At 49.0% G+C, this 15,676-nt stretch overlaps 1 protein-coding gene across 1 annotated transcript in view; it reads right to left on the reverse strand.

Moving 5' to 3' along the window:
• Positions 1 to 15,676, reverse strand: part of NT5DC3 (5'-nucleotidase domain containing 3) — a 47,481-nt gene that overhangs the window by 10,892 nt on the left and 20,913 nt on the right. The window contains exons 3-9 of the mRNA XM_080935562.1: positions 12,168 to 12,242; positions 11,454 to 11,509; positions 7,204 to 7,294; positions 6,076 to 6,213; positions 2,478 to 2,538; positions 2,003 to 2,105; positions 1,762 to 1,863 (exon numbers count right to left, since the gene is read on the reverse strand). Coding sequence (XP_080791688.1) covers positions 1,762 to 1,863; positions 2,003 to 2,105; positions 2,478 to 2,538; positions 6,076 to 6,213; positions 7,204 to 7,294; positions 11,454 to 11,509; positions 12,168 to 12,242 — 626 coding nt within the window. The remainder of the gene's footprint in view (positions 1 to 1,761; positions 1,864 to 2,002; positions 2,106 to 2,477; positions 2,539 to 6,075; positions 6,214 to 7,203; positions 7,295 to 11,453; positions 11,510 to 12,167; positions 12,243 to 15,676) is intronic.

Genomic DNA, 15,676 nt, shown 5'->3' on the forward strand with positions numbered 1-15,676 from the left:
CCCCATTCCACACTACACAGACCCCACTACACACAAGTAGGTGATGAAGAATAAGGAAAGAGAGAAAAAGGGAATTCTAGGGCCAACCACCCTTGGCAAACACGAGCCCTTCAGTCAGGTCTCCCTCAGATAGCGGGGTCTCAATGTTCCTAATGCTGTGACCCTTTGATACAGTTCCTCCTTTGATACAGTTCCCACCCCAACCACAAAGTATCTGAAATGTGACTCTGTATGAAAGGTCACAACCACGGCCATAGGACATTTGGCAGGACAGAGAGCATCTGTTTCACAAGGTGAGCCTGCAGGAACACTGCTGCCTGCAGATGTTATGGGAGGAACTCTGGCATCCTGGGTCAAATGCCAGATGGGGGCAGGAGCCGTAGCTCTGGTGAGACTGGAAGCAAGGCCGCCCTGTCCCTCACCCCAGGGCACAGCCAGTGGGGCTCAGCCTGTCTTCTCAGAGTGTCTTTTGGAGTAACTGTTTCTCCAGTCACAGAAACAGAAAGTCACTGTGGGTGTTAGAACCCACTTTCCCTCTTCTGAGGAACACAAAGATCCCTTTGTACACTTGGATTTCTATCTCTCTTCCTTTAATCCTATCAGCAACCTCTCGTGTGATGCCGTGGTCTGGAACACATTAGCAGTAAGATATGCTGGCTGCTTTTGCCTGCCAAGTTTGGCATCTTAGTGGCTGTGTAACATTCCCTCACATGGATATTCTGAATAACGAGTCATCCTCAACTGTCAGCTCCAATAAACAACAGGAGGAAAGGGAATGTCTCAGCCAGTATCCCAGACATCCAGAACAAGAGGAAAACAACAACAACCAGTGCTAGGCTAAGTCCCTACCAGAAAGAGCCCAGGCCCGACCCCTCCACCTCGGATAAACCCTTCAGGAGAGCCTGGGTAAGGAAGGCCCAGCCTACACAGGAATCTAAGAACCCTGTGAGGGCACTAAGACTCCGTCTCTATGCTCGGTTCCTGAGCCTGCCTCTTCTTCCCAGAGCCACTCTGAGAACACTGGAGCTAAGCATCCCAGTGGCACACCTGCTACACTAACTCCACACTACACCACATTAGGATCGATGGAACTACCCGCAGAGGTGGGTCACCAGCTACAGGAGTGCTGGTCACCAACCACAGATCAGGGACCGCCTGGAAAAACCCTGCCCAAACTAGGCCACGGACAGACAGAAGCTCTTCCTAGAAGAATCTTCAGCCATGTTGGCCACTGGTAATGGGGCTACCTAGTCTGTCCCCAGGGTAGAGGACATTCTACTACATAATACTCTTGGGCTGATCCTGACCTCTTCCCTCCCCCTTCCCAAAGCCCCAGAGGCAGGAAGACATTATATAAGACATGGCTGAGACTTGTACTGAGATGAACAGAATTCTGCAAGATCCAACTGCAGTTTGAAATGCACCAATTAGCTGTTTCAAGAGCTGCCAGCAGGCAGAATGGCACTGGTGGTTCCCTTACACCCCACAAGGCATCCAGAGCCAAAGCCTACTTCACCATATGGTATTAATCCTTGTTCTGACACTGTGGTCTCAACCCCTAAGGCCTGACTCGGAACTGCAGCCACCCACACTCAACCGAGATCACTGTCTGCACCCATCCCGCTGTTCCCCAAGCTAAGTGTTAGACGGGTTACAAATTACAAGCTATGTCTCCAATGCTTCTGATTCTGCGACTGGCTCTCACTTTGGCATGTTACCCCGGTATTCACAATAGATGTCCCCCAGTAGATGGGCCCTCACCTCCGCTTGTCATTGAAGAAGTTCGGTTTCTCAGCCTGAACTATGACCACATCGAACAGGTCTCGCCAGTCCTTCCCCACAATGTACCGCATCCCCTTGTCTCTGGAACAAGGCAGCCAGGTGAGCTGACATCAAAGGGATGAACTTTTTTAATTTTCTTGCAAACTATTTCTTTCCAGCTACTACACCGAATGGCGTTTGACCCACGAGCCAACAGCTGCAGAGGGAAGCCAGAACTTACACAAAGCTACTTGGGCTATTGGTAATGAGGAACATCTTCTTGCCGTGGGCAGCCAGTTTAGCCAACACTGCACGGGTCTGCTCAGCGTAACAGATGTACTTGTCTGTGAGAGAGAAGTTCACACAGTCAGGATGGAATCCTGCACTCTGCCGGCACTTACAAGATGGGAACCTGGGGTAAGCAGAGACCTAAGTGGGGAAACTCAGGTCTCAGGGAAGGTTGATTCTGAGAAGTATGTGGATGCCCAGGGCACAGGACACAGAGACCACGCCTCCCCCCACATGCACCCCGCTGAAGTGAAGGGTAATATGGTACAGCTGCCATCCCCTCTCTTAGCCTTAGACTGACAGACACCAAGCTCTAGAACAGAGAGCAGGCATCGACACTGCCAGGATCAGGAGATGTCTGTGGTCCCTGCTCGGCCCTGGGGTGTGATGTTTAAACACCCACACAGCAAATGCTGCTGAGCACATACCAATATCTGCTTCGATAGCACGGTACATTATGCCTTTGATGTGGACGTCCCGTATGGAGTCCTGCGAAAAGGCAGATTCGTCATCAGTGAAAAGGAGCTGAGGGAGCCGAGGGAGTAAGACCTGTGCCATTGACACAGCTTTGAGGTTCACTTCCTGCCAGTCCAAGGTCTACGCATCCCAACGCCAGCCCACTTAGCCCAGGAGGCCTCTGGGGAAAGCTTGTGTTTCCACAGTGACGCAGGCTGCTGTCGATATGATTTCCAAGTGCCTCCTTTGACAAGGTCATTTGTGTGATTCTGAATGAGGTCCCACAAGACAAACAGCAGTTCACATGCAGGATGATAAACAGGGCAGACAGCCTGCAGGAAGGGAGTCCCTGCCCTGCGTCCTTGTGCCCTAACCTCCCCATCTCTGTGCAAACTGTTCTGTTAGGCCATGCAAGGCAGAGGCAAGAGGCAAAGGCAGGGAGACAAAGACGCCTCCTCCTCTCTCAATGCAGCAACGGTCCAACTGGCAGATACAGGAAAGAGGGAGAGACAGAAAGCCCACTGCAGCCTCAGGGCTGTACCAGAATGGTGTCACCAGACGTCACTGCAGAGCTCTGCTTGCAGGATAGGGATGTCTAACAGTCCTTTTGTAGACTCTTGGAGTGTCATGGAAACTTTCCGGTACCCACAGCAGGGGCTTAGGTCTTATCTTGTCAGTGGACTTGTCAGAGTGGACCACTCTGGGCTACAAACTTAATCTCAATTATCTTTAGTATATTTGCAATTTTACCCAACACAGAAGGCAATGGTTAAGAATCTAGGCTCTGCTGCGAGCGGTTGGGCAAGACAGCCAAGCTCTTTGTGCCTCGGTGTCTTTAAACTGGGCTAATGATAACAGTAGCACCAATGCAAAGGCTTAATGAGTTAATATAAAACAGGCAGAACAGAGTCTGGAACACCGTCAGCTCGGTAAGCGCTTGCTGTTGGTGGTAGCAATCCTTGGACGAAAAACTGAACCTTCGCATAAACATTTCTCCTCTGTTGCAAATGAGTCTTGAATATAGAGTGTTTCTATATGCACAAAAGGAGAGTTAAAAACTAAATATTTAAACTTGGCCCAATTTTTATCAAAGTGATGCTGAGAAAGTATAAGGCACCCTCAACTCTTAAAACTCTGAAATCAGGACAGTAAAAATTCATGTTGGATGAGGGAACTCAAAACGTGGCCAAAGGTTAAGAGCACTGGCTACGATTCCAGAGGGCCTGGGTCCAATTCTAAACATCCATGTGATGGCTCACAACACACTAAAATGTACACACACAGTTCACAGACATGAATACAAACACACCCATACACACACACACACACACACACACAGAGAGAGAGAGAGAGAGAGAGAGAGAGAGAGAGAGAGAGCTAGGCATAGTGCAGCAAGCCTTTAATCCTGGCACTCAGGAGGCAGAAGCATTCTCTGTGGGTTCAAGTCCAGTCTGATCTACATGCCAAGTTCCAGGACAGCCAGGGCTATACAGAGGGACCCTGTCTCAAAAAAATAAAAACAACAAAATTTACACTGGCCATGAGTATACAATGAACGTATTTTGGTATAGAAAAATGTATCTTTGGGGGCCTGAGAGATGGCTCAGGGGTTAAGAGCACTGACTGCTCTTCCAGAGGTCCTGAGTTCAATTCCCAGCAACCACATGGTGGCTCACAACCATCTGTAATGGGATCTGATGCCCTCACATATATAAAATAAATAAATTTGTCTTAAAAAAAGATTTAAAACAAAGAAATATGTATCTTTAAAAATATATAAATATTTTAGTTAGTTGTCTCCAGCTGAATCTCACTGGGCATACCAACCACACATAAGTGTAGGGCTTAACACAGCAGTGGATGGCCAATGCCAAAGAACTCAATGGTACTGTTGTACCCTTTGTCTCATTGCTTTGTTTGGGTGTGTTTTGTCTTAACTAATCTTTGGTCTGTAAATTATGGTTTTACATCTTGTGTTTTTATGGAGTTCAGGTGTGTGTGTGTTTCTTCTAGTTTTTTCAAATTCTGTTCATTTGTTGTTGCTAGCCTCTAAAGAGAGAAATGGGGGGGGAGAGATGGAAGAGTGGGGAGGGGGAAGAATCTGGGAGGAGTTGAGGGAGAGGAAGTCATGATCAAAATATATCGTTTGAAAATCACTTTCAACGAAAGAAAAGTGTGGTTATGGCAGAGACGGCAGACGCCTATAATCCCAGCACTCAGGGTACAGATGCAGGCAGATCTCTAAGGGTTCAAGGTTGCAGGGCCTACAGCAAGTTCCAGGCCTGCCAGGGATATAGAATAAGACCCTGCCTCAAAATAAACAAATAAAAATAAAACCAAACAACAGAAACCCTGACTGTAAGAACACATAATTGATAAGTGAAATGGAATTATTGCCTCAAAACACTATACCTATTCACTCACACACACACACACACCACACAAATACACACACATACACCACACAATACACACACATACACACATACACACACACCCCACAAATACACACATACACACAGACATACACACACACCCCACAAATACAAACACACACCATAATACATATATACACAGACACTCACACACACACACACACACACACACACAGAGAGAGAAACATGCACATTTTTTAAAAATCACATTTCCATAAAGATAACATTGTTTGAAATATTATATAGGCAAGCTATATATTTTATATATGTTATGTTATTTAGACCCCTAACAATCTTGATAGATAGGTACTAAATGTTCATTTACTTAGAAACTAAAATACAATAAGAAATAAATATAAACATTTTTAAGAAAACTAGATTATATTGCAAAAATGTAAGCACTCTATGATTATCGAATAAATAATACCTGAACATATTTTTAGTATTAAGAAAGTTGACACAGCTTAATACATGTAATTGTACAAATGTGACTGAATATGAACAAACTTATAAAACACGTACATATCCATCTAAGGGCCGTATGTGTCTATGACCCTCCAGTGTGATTCTGCAGGCCCCAGGGAGCCACTTGGAGCCTTTGTGCTATGAGGACAAGTTCCCAATTAACCAATCTCTCCCCGCCCACCAGCCTCATCCCTGGGCATCTTGATGGGGTACAGTGTACCCCAGAGCACACGGCATCTCATAAAGGTGTGCAGTTATGTCCTGCCATTTGAAAAGTGTTTAAAAAGGGTTTCCTCTGGGAGACTTCTGCCCCACAGGGAGTGGGGTATGGACAGCGGCCTCTCCTGTGTAAAGGTGACGTCCTCCTATGGCAGGCTTAGGGAGGAGGACACGCAGGACTGACAGAGGATTGGAAGTCCAGGTCACAGCACGCACATATATGATGGAGTATGCTGTTCTGATTGTTCTGATGATTCGGAGACAGCTGTGTCCCATTATGACCTCCACTGTCAATCACAGAGACTAGTGAGCCCAAAGCAAGACTATTTGAACCCCCGAAGCCACCACACACACACACACACACACACACACACCCCTAGATAGCAGCCGGCCTTCTCTGGAAAGCCACAGAGCCACAGCACGGAACCCGCCCTGCCCTCTGCTCTCTCACCTTGACGTCTTTGTACAAGTGCACTGGCTCGTAGTCGATGTTGTTCTTCAGGAAGTGCTCATTCACACAGGACAGCAGGGTCATCTCCGGCAGGGAGAAGATGTCCATGAACTGCTTCATGGTGTTCCCGTGGGAACTCTGCAGAGGGAGGCAGGCTTAGCAATGCAGACCTGTTTCACAAGGTGACGAGCAGCAGGAGGCTGCCGGGAAGTCAGGGGTTTCCAAAAAACCAACACTTGGCTCCGTCTGCACTGAGGGCCCTTCTAACAGTGAGACAAGGGTGATACGCTCCCTTGTTCCTGAGCCTCAGTGGAAGCAACTCTTTCTGGGTACACTGAGATGGTCCCTCCCTGCCTCCTTTCCTTCTTTCCTTCCCTCCCACATTCACTTCCCACTTCCTCTCCAATCAGGGAGGTAAGAAAAGCTGGAGTCCTGCCCAGGCAAAGGCAGTTAGCTGAGTAGCCTCAGTCTCAGAATGATTCAGCCCACCTCAGGACATAGAACTCCTCTGGCAGCCCCTAGAAACTTAGACCAAAAGGTGGGGCCACACCTGCTCGGGGATAGTAACAAATGGGGTAGATGAGAGAAGATGGAGAGACAGTCCACCAGAGAGGGAGAAGTCACGGACGACAGGAAGTCAGCAAGAGCCCACCAGGGCTCTTCAGGACTGCAGTCTCTCTCACATCTACAGTCCCTCCAGACCCAGTCACATACAGCAGGGAAGCCCAACAGTTAAAGGACGTTAGCTACAAGTGCCCCAACCTGGAAAGGCCAGGAGCTCAAGGCTTGGCTCTTACCAGCTGGTGCTCCTTCGAAGTCAGCAGATCATAAGGTTGTTAACTTCATCAGGAGACTAACTCACAGCTGACTACCAGGAAGCAGGGCCCAGCCATAGGAAGCAGATGTACCTCTGCCCTAAACCCTTCTCTTTCTCCTCCCTCTGATCCCCTTTTTCCCCACCACGCCCTTCTAACCAATGTTCTGCCTCACCACAGACCCAGACGCTCCAGAGCCAAGACCTCTAAAACCAGAAGCCAAAGTAAGTCCTTCCTCCCTAGGATGTTTTCCCAGTCACAAAACAGCCGAAGGACAAAGACGCTGCTTCAGGTGACCCAGGGCTTTCCTTACCTTTCCATAAAAGTCACTCATCTGCTCCAAGGGCACGTGCGACCCCTCGTACATGTCTATGACCTCTTCGTCAGGAACAACACTGAGGCCTCTGCAAAAAATACAGAGAGAACGTCCAACTGGGCATCCGTCGACTGGTGGGGACTTTCCACTATGGCAGGACACTTGTTATCACCACAGCTGCAGCCAGCGGTTGGAATGTTACTGTTACGCCTCTATTACTAACAAGTTCCAGTTTTACACCCAGTGGTGGCGGTGGGCACCTTTAGTCCCAGTACTCAGGAGGCAGAGGCGGGCAGATCTCTGGGTTCCAGGACAGCCTGGTCTACAGACAGAGTTGCAGGGCAGCCAGGACTCCACAGAGACACCCTGTCTCAGAAAACAACAAAACAGAACGGATTTGCAGCAATAACTAATCCTACATCACGCCTCCAACATGCTCAACTCCTTGTCACCCATCCTAGGGACTCAGTGTTCCCTAGGATGGCCATGCGTCTTCCTCAAAGTTTGCAAGGTAGAAAGCAGCGTGTCAGGATTTAAATCCAGGGTCTCCTCAGCTCTCAACCCACTATGATGGAAGGCTTCCCAACGACTTGCTTTGGGCCGGAGTGTTTCACACGTGTGAGCAGAGAAAGGTTGTTCCTGTTCTAATTCATTCTTTTTCCTCCATTACTGTCCCCTACGTTGAGTTCTGAGGTGGAAAAAGTCACACAGAAGGCTAAGTGGATTCTACCCATGACCCAAGGCAGGCAGGCAGGGAGAGAGGAATAAAGCCTGACGCCGAGAGCCTGCATCCCTCCGTACACACACACACCATCTGCCGGCCCCTGCAACTTGCAAAAGAGTCCAGTCCCTGCATATCCAGTGGATTTGAGTGTCATTCTGTCCTCTGCCACCAGCACGCTGAGTGGGTGTCACATGCTCACCTGGAGTTTCCCATCCCAGAGGGCTGCTCTTCCACCCTTCTCCGCGGGTGAGCACTTGAGAAATAGAACCAGTAACTAGGACAGTGCAGAGGGCCTGGCTGCCTTCCACAGGGGCAAGTCAAACAGCAGGAGTTCTGACAGCCTGATTAGGTTCAAAGCCTTCTGATACTGAGGTGCACACACAGTGTAAACCTGATACTGAGGTGCACACACTGTGTAGTTTCTGCTTTGATATGCGATATCCTGCCACCTCCACTCCCCACATTAAATTTAAAAGCCACCCTATCCCTGCCCTCCCCACCCATCTACTCTCCCCCCCATCCCCCCACCCCTGAATTCACTGACATTTTGCCTGCCTGGCTTGTTACAACTCTTTTGGCCTTTTGAGAGCAAAGAACACTACACTGCAGCCATCAGATAGGCATGGCTACCAAAGCAGACCATCCTAAACTGACCTTGGAGAACAGTTCTTGCAAAGCAGCCATCTACAGAGCCATACAAGGAAAGAAAGCAAGCAAACGCATGAGGGAATCATGAGCTGAGGGCTGAGGCTTCCCTCCCTCTCCCACTCCCTGCCTCCCCCAAACCCTCAGAGGCCTGACCTTGCCCTTGGAAGCCAGTGCTGGGGCTGAATGAAGCCCAAGTCCAAAGGCGTAACCTACAGCAGATCTCAAACGGCGCGAGACTGGACCTTGCAGGTTTCTTCCCACTATTTACCCCGACCCGTTCAGAAGGGAATGAGAAATGTGCCTTTGCCTGCCCATCCCGCACACCGCCACTCCACAACCAGCTCTACAGAGCAGACGCTAGGGTTGGCCATTTGAAAGAGAAGCCAGGCTTCCAGAGCATCGAGAACCCGCTGAGACCCGTGATGTGCAGGCAGCAAAAAGGAAGTGAGGGTGACCCCAGAGAAAGGAGCGCTCCACCCTGGAAAGTCACCCCCGCCAAGAGGGGACACATAAACAAAGAGGACAACAGTGGGGGCGGGGTGAGGAGAGCTTGGCATGAACCAAGGAAGAAGCAGGGCCACTTTAGGCCTGGAGGAAGAAACAGGTCAGACTACAGTGGGCCACGGATGGGGCAAGGAGAGGGGAGAAGAGCATGAGACAGGCCAGGCAGTCTAGGGGAATGAGGAGCAGAGGCTTTGCCCAGCTCCTCCACTCCCTATGCTAATGAAATGAAGCTTCTCTTCTCTCTAGAGCTGAGGCTGGGGGATGCCAGTTAGTGTCCCTTGAGAACACCAAGTCAGAGAGAATCGTCAAGACAGAAAGTCAGGGAAGTCTTTATCTCATAAGTATTAGGAGCCGAAGTAGACCCTCTGGAACCCACATTTAATAAGATGATGATGATGATGATGATGATGATGATAACAGTAACAACAACAAGAATCAGTATATTCTGACACAGTAGCCCCATGCCTATAACCACGCCAGTGGTGTTAACAGAGACAGACGGACCCCTGAGGCTTGCTGACCAGCCAGTCTCATCAAATTCATGTGCCCTAAGTTCAGGGGGAGACCCTGTCTCCAAAATAGTAACTGAGAACAACTCCTGATATTGACCTCTACACACAAGCGCACACACATAAACACAGATGAAAACACACAGATACGCACGCAAGAAAGAAAGAGAGGTGAGCTCAGACAATACCAATTTCAAGCTCAGAGTCAGCCAGATCTGTTCCTAGACTGCAGTCAGCAAAGCAACGTGGTTTCTTATTAAACCAGCTTGTGTTCCTTTTCAGTTACTCAACTAAGAGTCTTAACAAATCCAGTAATTAAAAAACTTGTGTAGAAGCAGCCAAGAGTTGACAGTAGGTAGAATAAAACTCCTGAAACCTAGCCATATGCGGAAGACGTCAAGTGCACTGTGGGACCCTTGTGAAACAAGAGAGGCACATGTCCCTGAGGTCAGGGAGGAAACAGACCCTGGTGGTTTGAAGAGGAATGGCCCCCAGACTCGTGGGTTTGAATGTTTAGCCATAGAGATTGGCATTATTAATTGGTGTGGCCTTTTTGGTGAGTTTCACTGTGGGGACGGGCTTTGGGGTCTCATTCAATCATGTTATACCTAGTGTGGCACACAGTCAGTCTCTTTCTGATGTTCCTTCTCCTGCACCATGTCTGCCTGCATGCAGCCATGCCCCACCATGATGATAATGGACTGAACCTTTGAACCTGTAAGCCAGCCCCAATTAAATGTCCTTGAAAGAGTTGCTGTGGTCATGGTGTCTGCTCACAGCAGTAAAACTGGAACTAAGACAGAGATATAGAGACGAAAGGAAAGATTGGGTGAGGCCTTTGCTAACACTGGCAACTCTCACTTCTGTGACAATTAATCTGGGTCTGATCCCTGGACCCAACTCCACAATGTTGACAAAGCCTGCCCTGAGAGACAAGCAGCCGCGCTGGACAGCAATAAGAGGACAGTGTCTGTTTTTGTTTTTTTTAAGATTTTTTTTATTGGAAAGTAATCGTGTTTGGCCCATGTGACATTTTGAAAAAGCAGAGATGCCTGGGCAGGAAAAGAAACAAATGAAAAAAAAAAAAGAAAATTATGTTATAAAATTTAAGGAAAAAGTGAACCCCGTACAGAGAAGAAGATCAGGGTGCACGTCTCAGCTTGTGCGTCCACGGTGAGACCTAAGCAGTCAGCTCAAAGAATGACAGCTGAACCAGCACTGTGACCACACTGTCTGGAAACTATAGTCGTGAACGTGTACGTGCACAGAGCGGAGAGGACACAGGGCTGACGACCCTGCGCCTTCGCTGCTGATGGAGTCTACCTGCACGCCCGCTTTACTCTCGTTAAAAAAAGAAAAAGTGTATGAGACGAGAATCTAAACTACAGCACACATGCTTTTTAAAGTGTAAGAGACAAACTACACCCTCCCAGTCTGCCCCCTAATAAGAAAATGTCCACAGACAAAACCTTTCATTTCAACAGCGAGAGATTTTTATCTAAACAAAGTACTTCTACGAATTCTAATATAGAAGAAAGGGAGCCTTAAACACCCAACACCTTAACCATCACAGTGAGAATGAGATGCTGCACCCCCACTCCCCCCAGCACCCTCTAGGCCTCCGCCCAGGACCCCACCCCATCCCCAGCTTCCCAGCCTCCTCCTGCAGGCTCACCCATCCTCAAGCCCCGAAGGCATCCCCGCTGCCAATCCCTCAGCACTGGGGTGCACCAGGCCTTGTCAGGGAGGGGCAAAAGTGTGACCTACACATTACCACTTCCCTCAACCCCGGTCAGTTAGCTGCCCCCCCAACCCCAGATCCAACACCCCCGGGCAATGCCTGTGAATCAACCGTTGCTTACCTGTACACCGTTCCCATCTGGATGTAATGAAAGGCATCAATCTTCATCAACACGGCCTTTAAGAACATGAAACACATGTACTGATGTGAATAACAATTCGAGTACAAACTGAGCAATCCAAGAGTTGTTATAAATCCTGACACTGCTCCGTTTCCCTAACACGGTGGTTCTCGACCTTCCTAATGCTGCGGACCTTTAATACAGTTGTTACGAGCCTAGCCTTGGGGCGACCCACAACCATAATTTTATTTACCTTGAGACTTAGTAACTTTTTAGTTATGAATCAGAATAGAAATATCTGTGTTTTCCAATGGTCTTAGACACTGCCAACCCTGTGAGAGGGCCATTACATCCCCAAGGGGGGTGACAACTCACAGGTTGAGAACATGCATGCAGTTCCCAAAAGCCTTGATAATTAACCAAGGTGCTTTTTAAGGATACGGCATGTGAGCAGAAGAAAAAGCGGAAACATGACCGCTGGCTGCCCCTCCCACAAAACCAGCACTGACTGGCACTCGCAAACGGCACCCAGATCGCAAGCCTTCCTAATGCCTTTTCCAATTGGCTCCAGCAGATGTATTTGGATAATCTGGTTCTGCAACCCCAAAGAACTTCATTGCAAACTCTTTCCCGGGGAAGGTGCCAGTGGTTTTTCCGAGCAGCTCTTTGTTTCAAACACCAAGAAGCTCCAGACAGACAGGAGGTCAAACTCACCCGCTGCACGTCGTAATGGAGTCCACGGATGGCAAAGTTTGGGTCATACTCGTACTTCCTGATCTCCGCAGGGTACTGAGGGCGAAGAGAGGACACGTGGCTTAGCTAAGGCTCAAAGAAGAGGATGGGCATGGGGGTGCCCACCTGGGACCCCAGCACTTACAAAGTTGTGGCAAAAGGATCAGGAGTTGAAGGTTATTCTCAGCTACACACTGAGTTCAAGGGCAGCCCAGGCTACCTGAGTCCCTGTCTTTAAAAGAAAAAGAAAACAGAAAGAAAAAGAAGGTACTAAGCTCAGGATAGGCACAGATCTGCCCCGAACGGAGGCTCAGGAGTCGTTATATTCTGGTGGGAAAGTGACGCCAGCAGGGACAGGCCACAGCTTGGTCCTCAGCAGGGACAGGCTACAGCTTGGTCCTCAGCAGGGACAGGTCACAGCTTGGTCCTCAGCAGGGACAGACCACAGCTTGGTCCTCTGCATCTCATCCCGCCCTGAGCCGAATTTGTTTATCCAGGCTGAGATTAGACCTCATCCCCTTGACCCAACCCATTTGCACATTTAACACCATCACATCAGCTTCGCAACGGTCACTATTCACTGTCAGCCTGTAGGATCTAGGATCACCATGGAAACAAACCTCTGGGCATGTCTCAGGAGCTTCTAGATTGGGATATGGAGGAGCAAAGACAAGCCTAGATATGAGTGGCACCATGCCACGGGACTGAATGAAAGAGACAGAGCTAGCCACCAGCCTTTCTTGCTGCTTTCCAACTGCAGTCACAATGAGCCCAGGCTTCACTAGCCTGGGAGTGGGTCCTGTCCAGGTCCTTTGTTATGCTGAACTATGCCTTCCCAGGCTGTAGGGACAAACCTCTCCTTTATCCTTGCCAGGTGTTTGGTCACAGCATGGGAATATTAACCAATGGAAGCGGCCCACTTCCGTGACATCCAAACGCGGTATCTTCAGGAGGAGCCTCCATACAATTCCCATGATGCTCTCTGTTCTTGCCCAGTTGTGCGGGCTGGAGAACCCCACAGCTACTGTCCCAGGGAACTGGCTCCCTGTGGTTCCCATCCACTCCCACTGCTCTGGGAACACATGGGGCTTTGAGACGGCCTGGTGTCTGCCGCTTCCTCATTGCATCTCCTCAATCACACTGCACAGAAACGTCAGTCTCTCTTCTATATTGTATCCAGAACCTTCCTTCCCACAGACCCAGAGCTGAGAGCACCTACCAGCCGGCTTCTGCCTGTTGGTGCTGTCACGCCCATGTTACAGAAAGAAAGCCTGGGCAAGCATCCAGACCCCAGAGAGCCTGCCAAGCCGCACTGCCGATGGCTCCCTGGAACCACCAAGCACCACTGCTCTGAATACACAAGGCAGGTTTTCAAGTCAGGCCGCACAAAGCGCTGACTTAAATGTCACATTTGCGCTCACTTATCTTACACCTGAGTGTGTGCCAAGAAATCCCCAACCGGACATTTCTCCCCATGGGTGTTCTCAAGACTTCTGAACACCATGTACGGTTCTGCCTATCTATTGAGATACTTGCCAAAGCCCACACTAAACCAGGCATGGAGATGCTGTTCTGCTCACTAAACGGAGGTCAGAGCCGGGGGTGGGGTCGGGAAGAGCCGTGAGCATCTCCCATGTGCTAAGCTCACTGCCCGGCAAGATGGAGACAGTGCCTCCTGCTTATTTGTGGCTCAGAGTTCTGAGGATTAGACTTACCCAGGTCACCGAGCTGCACAGTGGTTGAATCTTGGATCTGTGTCACATCCAATCCACCCCTAACCCACCTACTGCATCCTCAATCAGCCCAGAACCCATCTTAGGGTTTCTATTGCTCCATAAAACACCATGGCCAGGGGCTGGAAAGATGGCTCCGTAGTTAAGAGCACTGACTACTCTTCCAGAGGTCCTGAGTTCAATTCCACATGGCAGATCACAGCTGTCTGTAACTTCAATTCTAGGGGATTCAACACCCTCGTACAGATACACATGAAAGTAAATCATCAATGCATGTGAAATTTAAAAACAAAACAAAACACTAAGACCAAAAGTAACTTGGGGAGGAAAAGGTTTTGCTTTTTTTTTGTTGTTGTTTTGTTTTTATTTTTTTTTATTTTTTGTTTTGGTTTGGTTTTTTTTTTTTTTTTTTACAGAATAGAATTTATTCAGGTCATGGGGGAGTTAAGAGGGTAGTAGAGGCAGAAAGAGAGAAAGAAGAATAGAGAAGTAGAGGAATAGAGGCTGGCCATGAGCACGTGGAGAGAGGGGGGGGAAGGGGAAGGGAAGAGGAGGGGTAAGGGGGAAGAGCAAAAACAAGAGCGAGGAAAGGGTTTATTCCACTTGTAACTCTTAGGTCACCCATTGTTAAGGGAAGTCAAGGCAGGAACTCAAGCAGAGGCCATGAGGAACTTGCTCAGTCTGTTTCCTTCTAGCACCCAGGACACAAGCCCAGAGGTGGATCCCAACTCTATAAGCTGCACCCTCCAGCATCAATCAATACTCAATAAATGCCCTCTACACTTGCCTACTGTGTAATCTGATAAGGCATTTTCTCAAGGGAGTTTCCTATTCACAAAGAACTGTAGTTTGTGTCAAAACTGTAGCTTGACAAAAAACTAACCAGTAGAGCCCCTCTACTTCCAGGCAGCGGCTACCAAGTCAGAAGCTCAATAAGTTGGCTGGAAGTATCTCCAAGAAGTCAGGACAGACAGAAACCAAACAGCTGAGCCTCAACCGGACAATGGCTTCAGGAAAAACATGAGCATGCTAATAAGGCCCAAAGTTTGCCCTGTACAGAACAGTCCTAGACATTAATTCCTCAATGCAACAGAAGACTCAGGCGCCCTCCCACTCATGGGTGACTCCTACAGCGCCGGACCCTGGCTGTGTTCCACCTCTGCAACTAACTACAGCTTTCTGAATGGCTAATCGTTTCCACAATACAGCTGGGGATTTCACAAGTACAGATGCCCGCGAATGTACTGGGCTTTCAAGACTTTTAGTCGGGCATTTCACATTGCTGGAGTTATGAGTCTGTCTGAAAGTGAAGCTCTTCCAAACCTCGCAAAAGAGGAAGCAAAAATAGCACAGCCTCCCTGGAGCGCTGGCCCAAACACAGCTCTCATCCACCGGCAGAGTGCTGGGCCTCACGCATTGACTGAGCGCATACTTTGTGTCAAGCGCCAGGGACAGAGAATGCAAGTGACAGTGCCAGTTCCAAGGGTCCCACTCTACCCTGGGAGCCATGCCACAAGCAAGGGAAGGCTCTCGGAGCACAATGCCTCATAGTGATCGGTGCTACAGAGAGCCCAGTGTGAGGGCCAGACCGCTGAGAGGAACAGCAGCCAGCCCTGCGCTGTCTGGGGCAGCACTGGCAAGCCTATTAAAAATTTACTTTCCAGAACGGAGAGACAGCTCGGAGGAGTGTTTGTTGCTCTTACGGTTACTTTGGTTGGTTTGGGTTTGGGTGACAGGGTTTCTCTGTATGGCCCTGCT

The sequence above is a fragment of the Micromys minutus genome (genome assembly GCF_963924665.1).
Source record: "Micromys minutus genome assembly, chromosome: 22".
Classification (NCBI taxonomy): domain Eukaryota; kingdom Metazoa; phylum Chordata; class Mammalia; order Rodentia; family Muridae; genus Micromys; species Micromys minutus.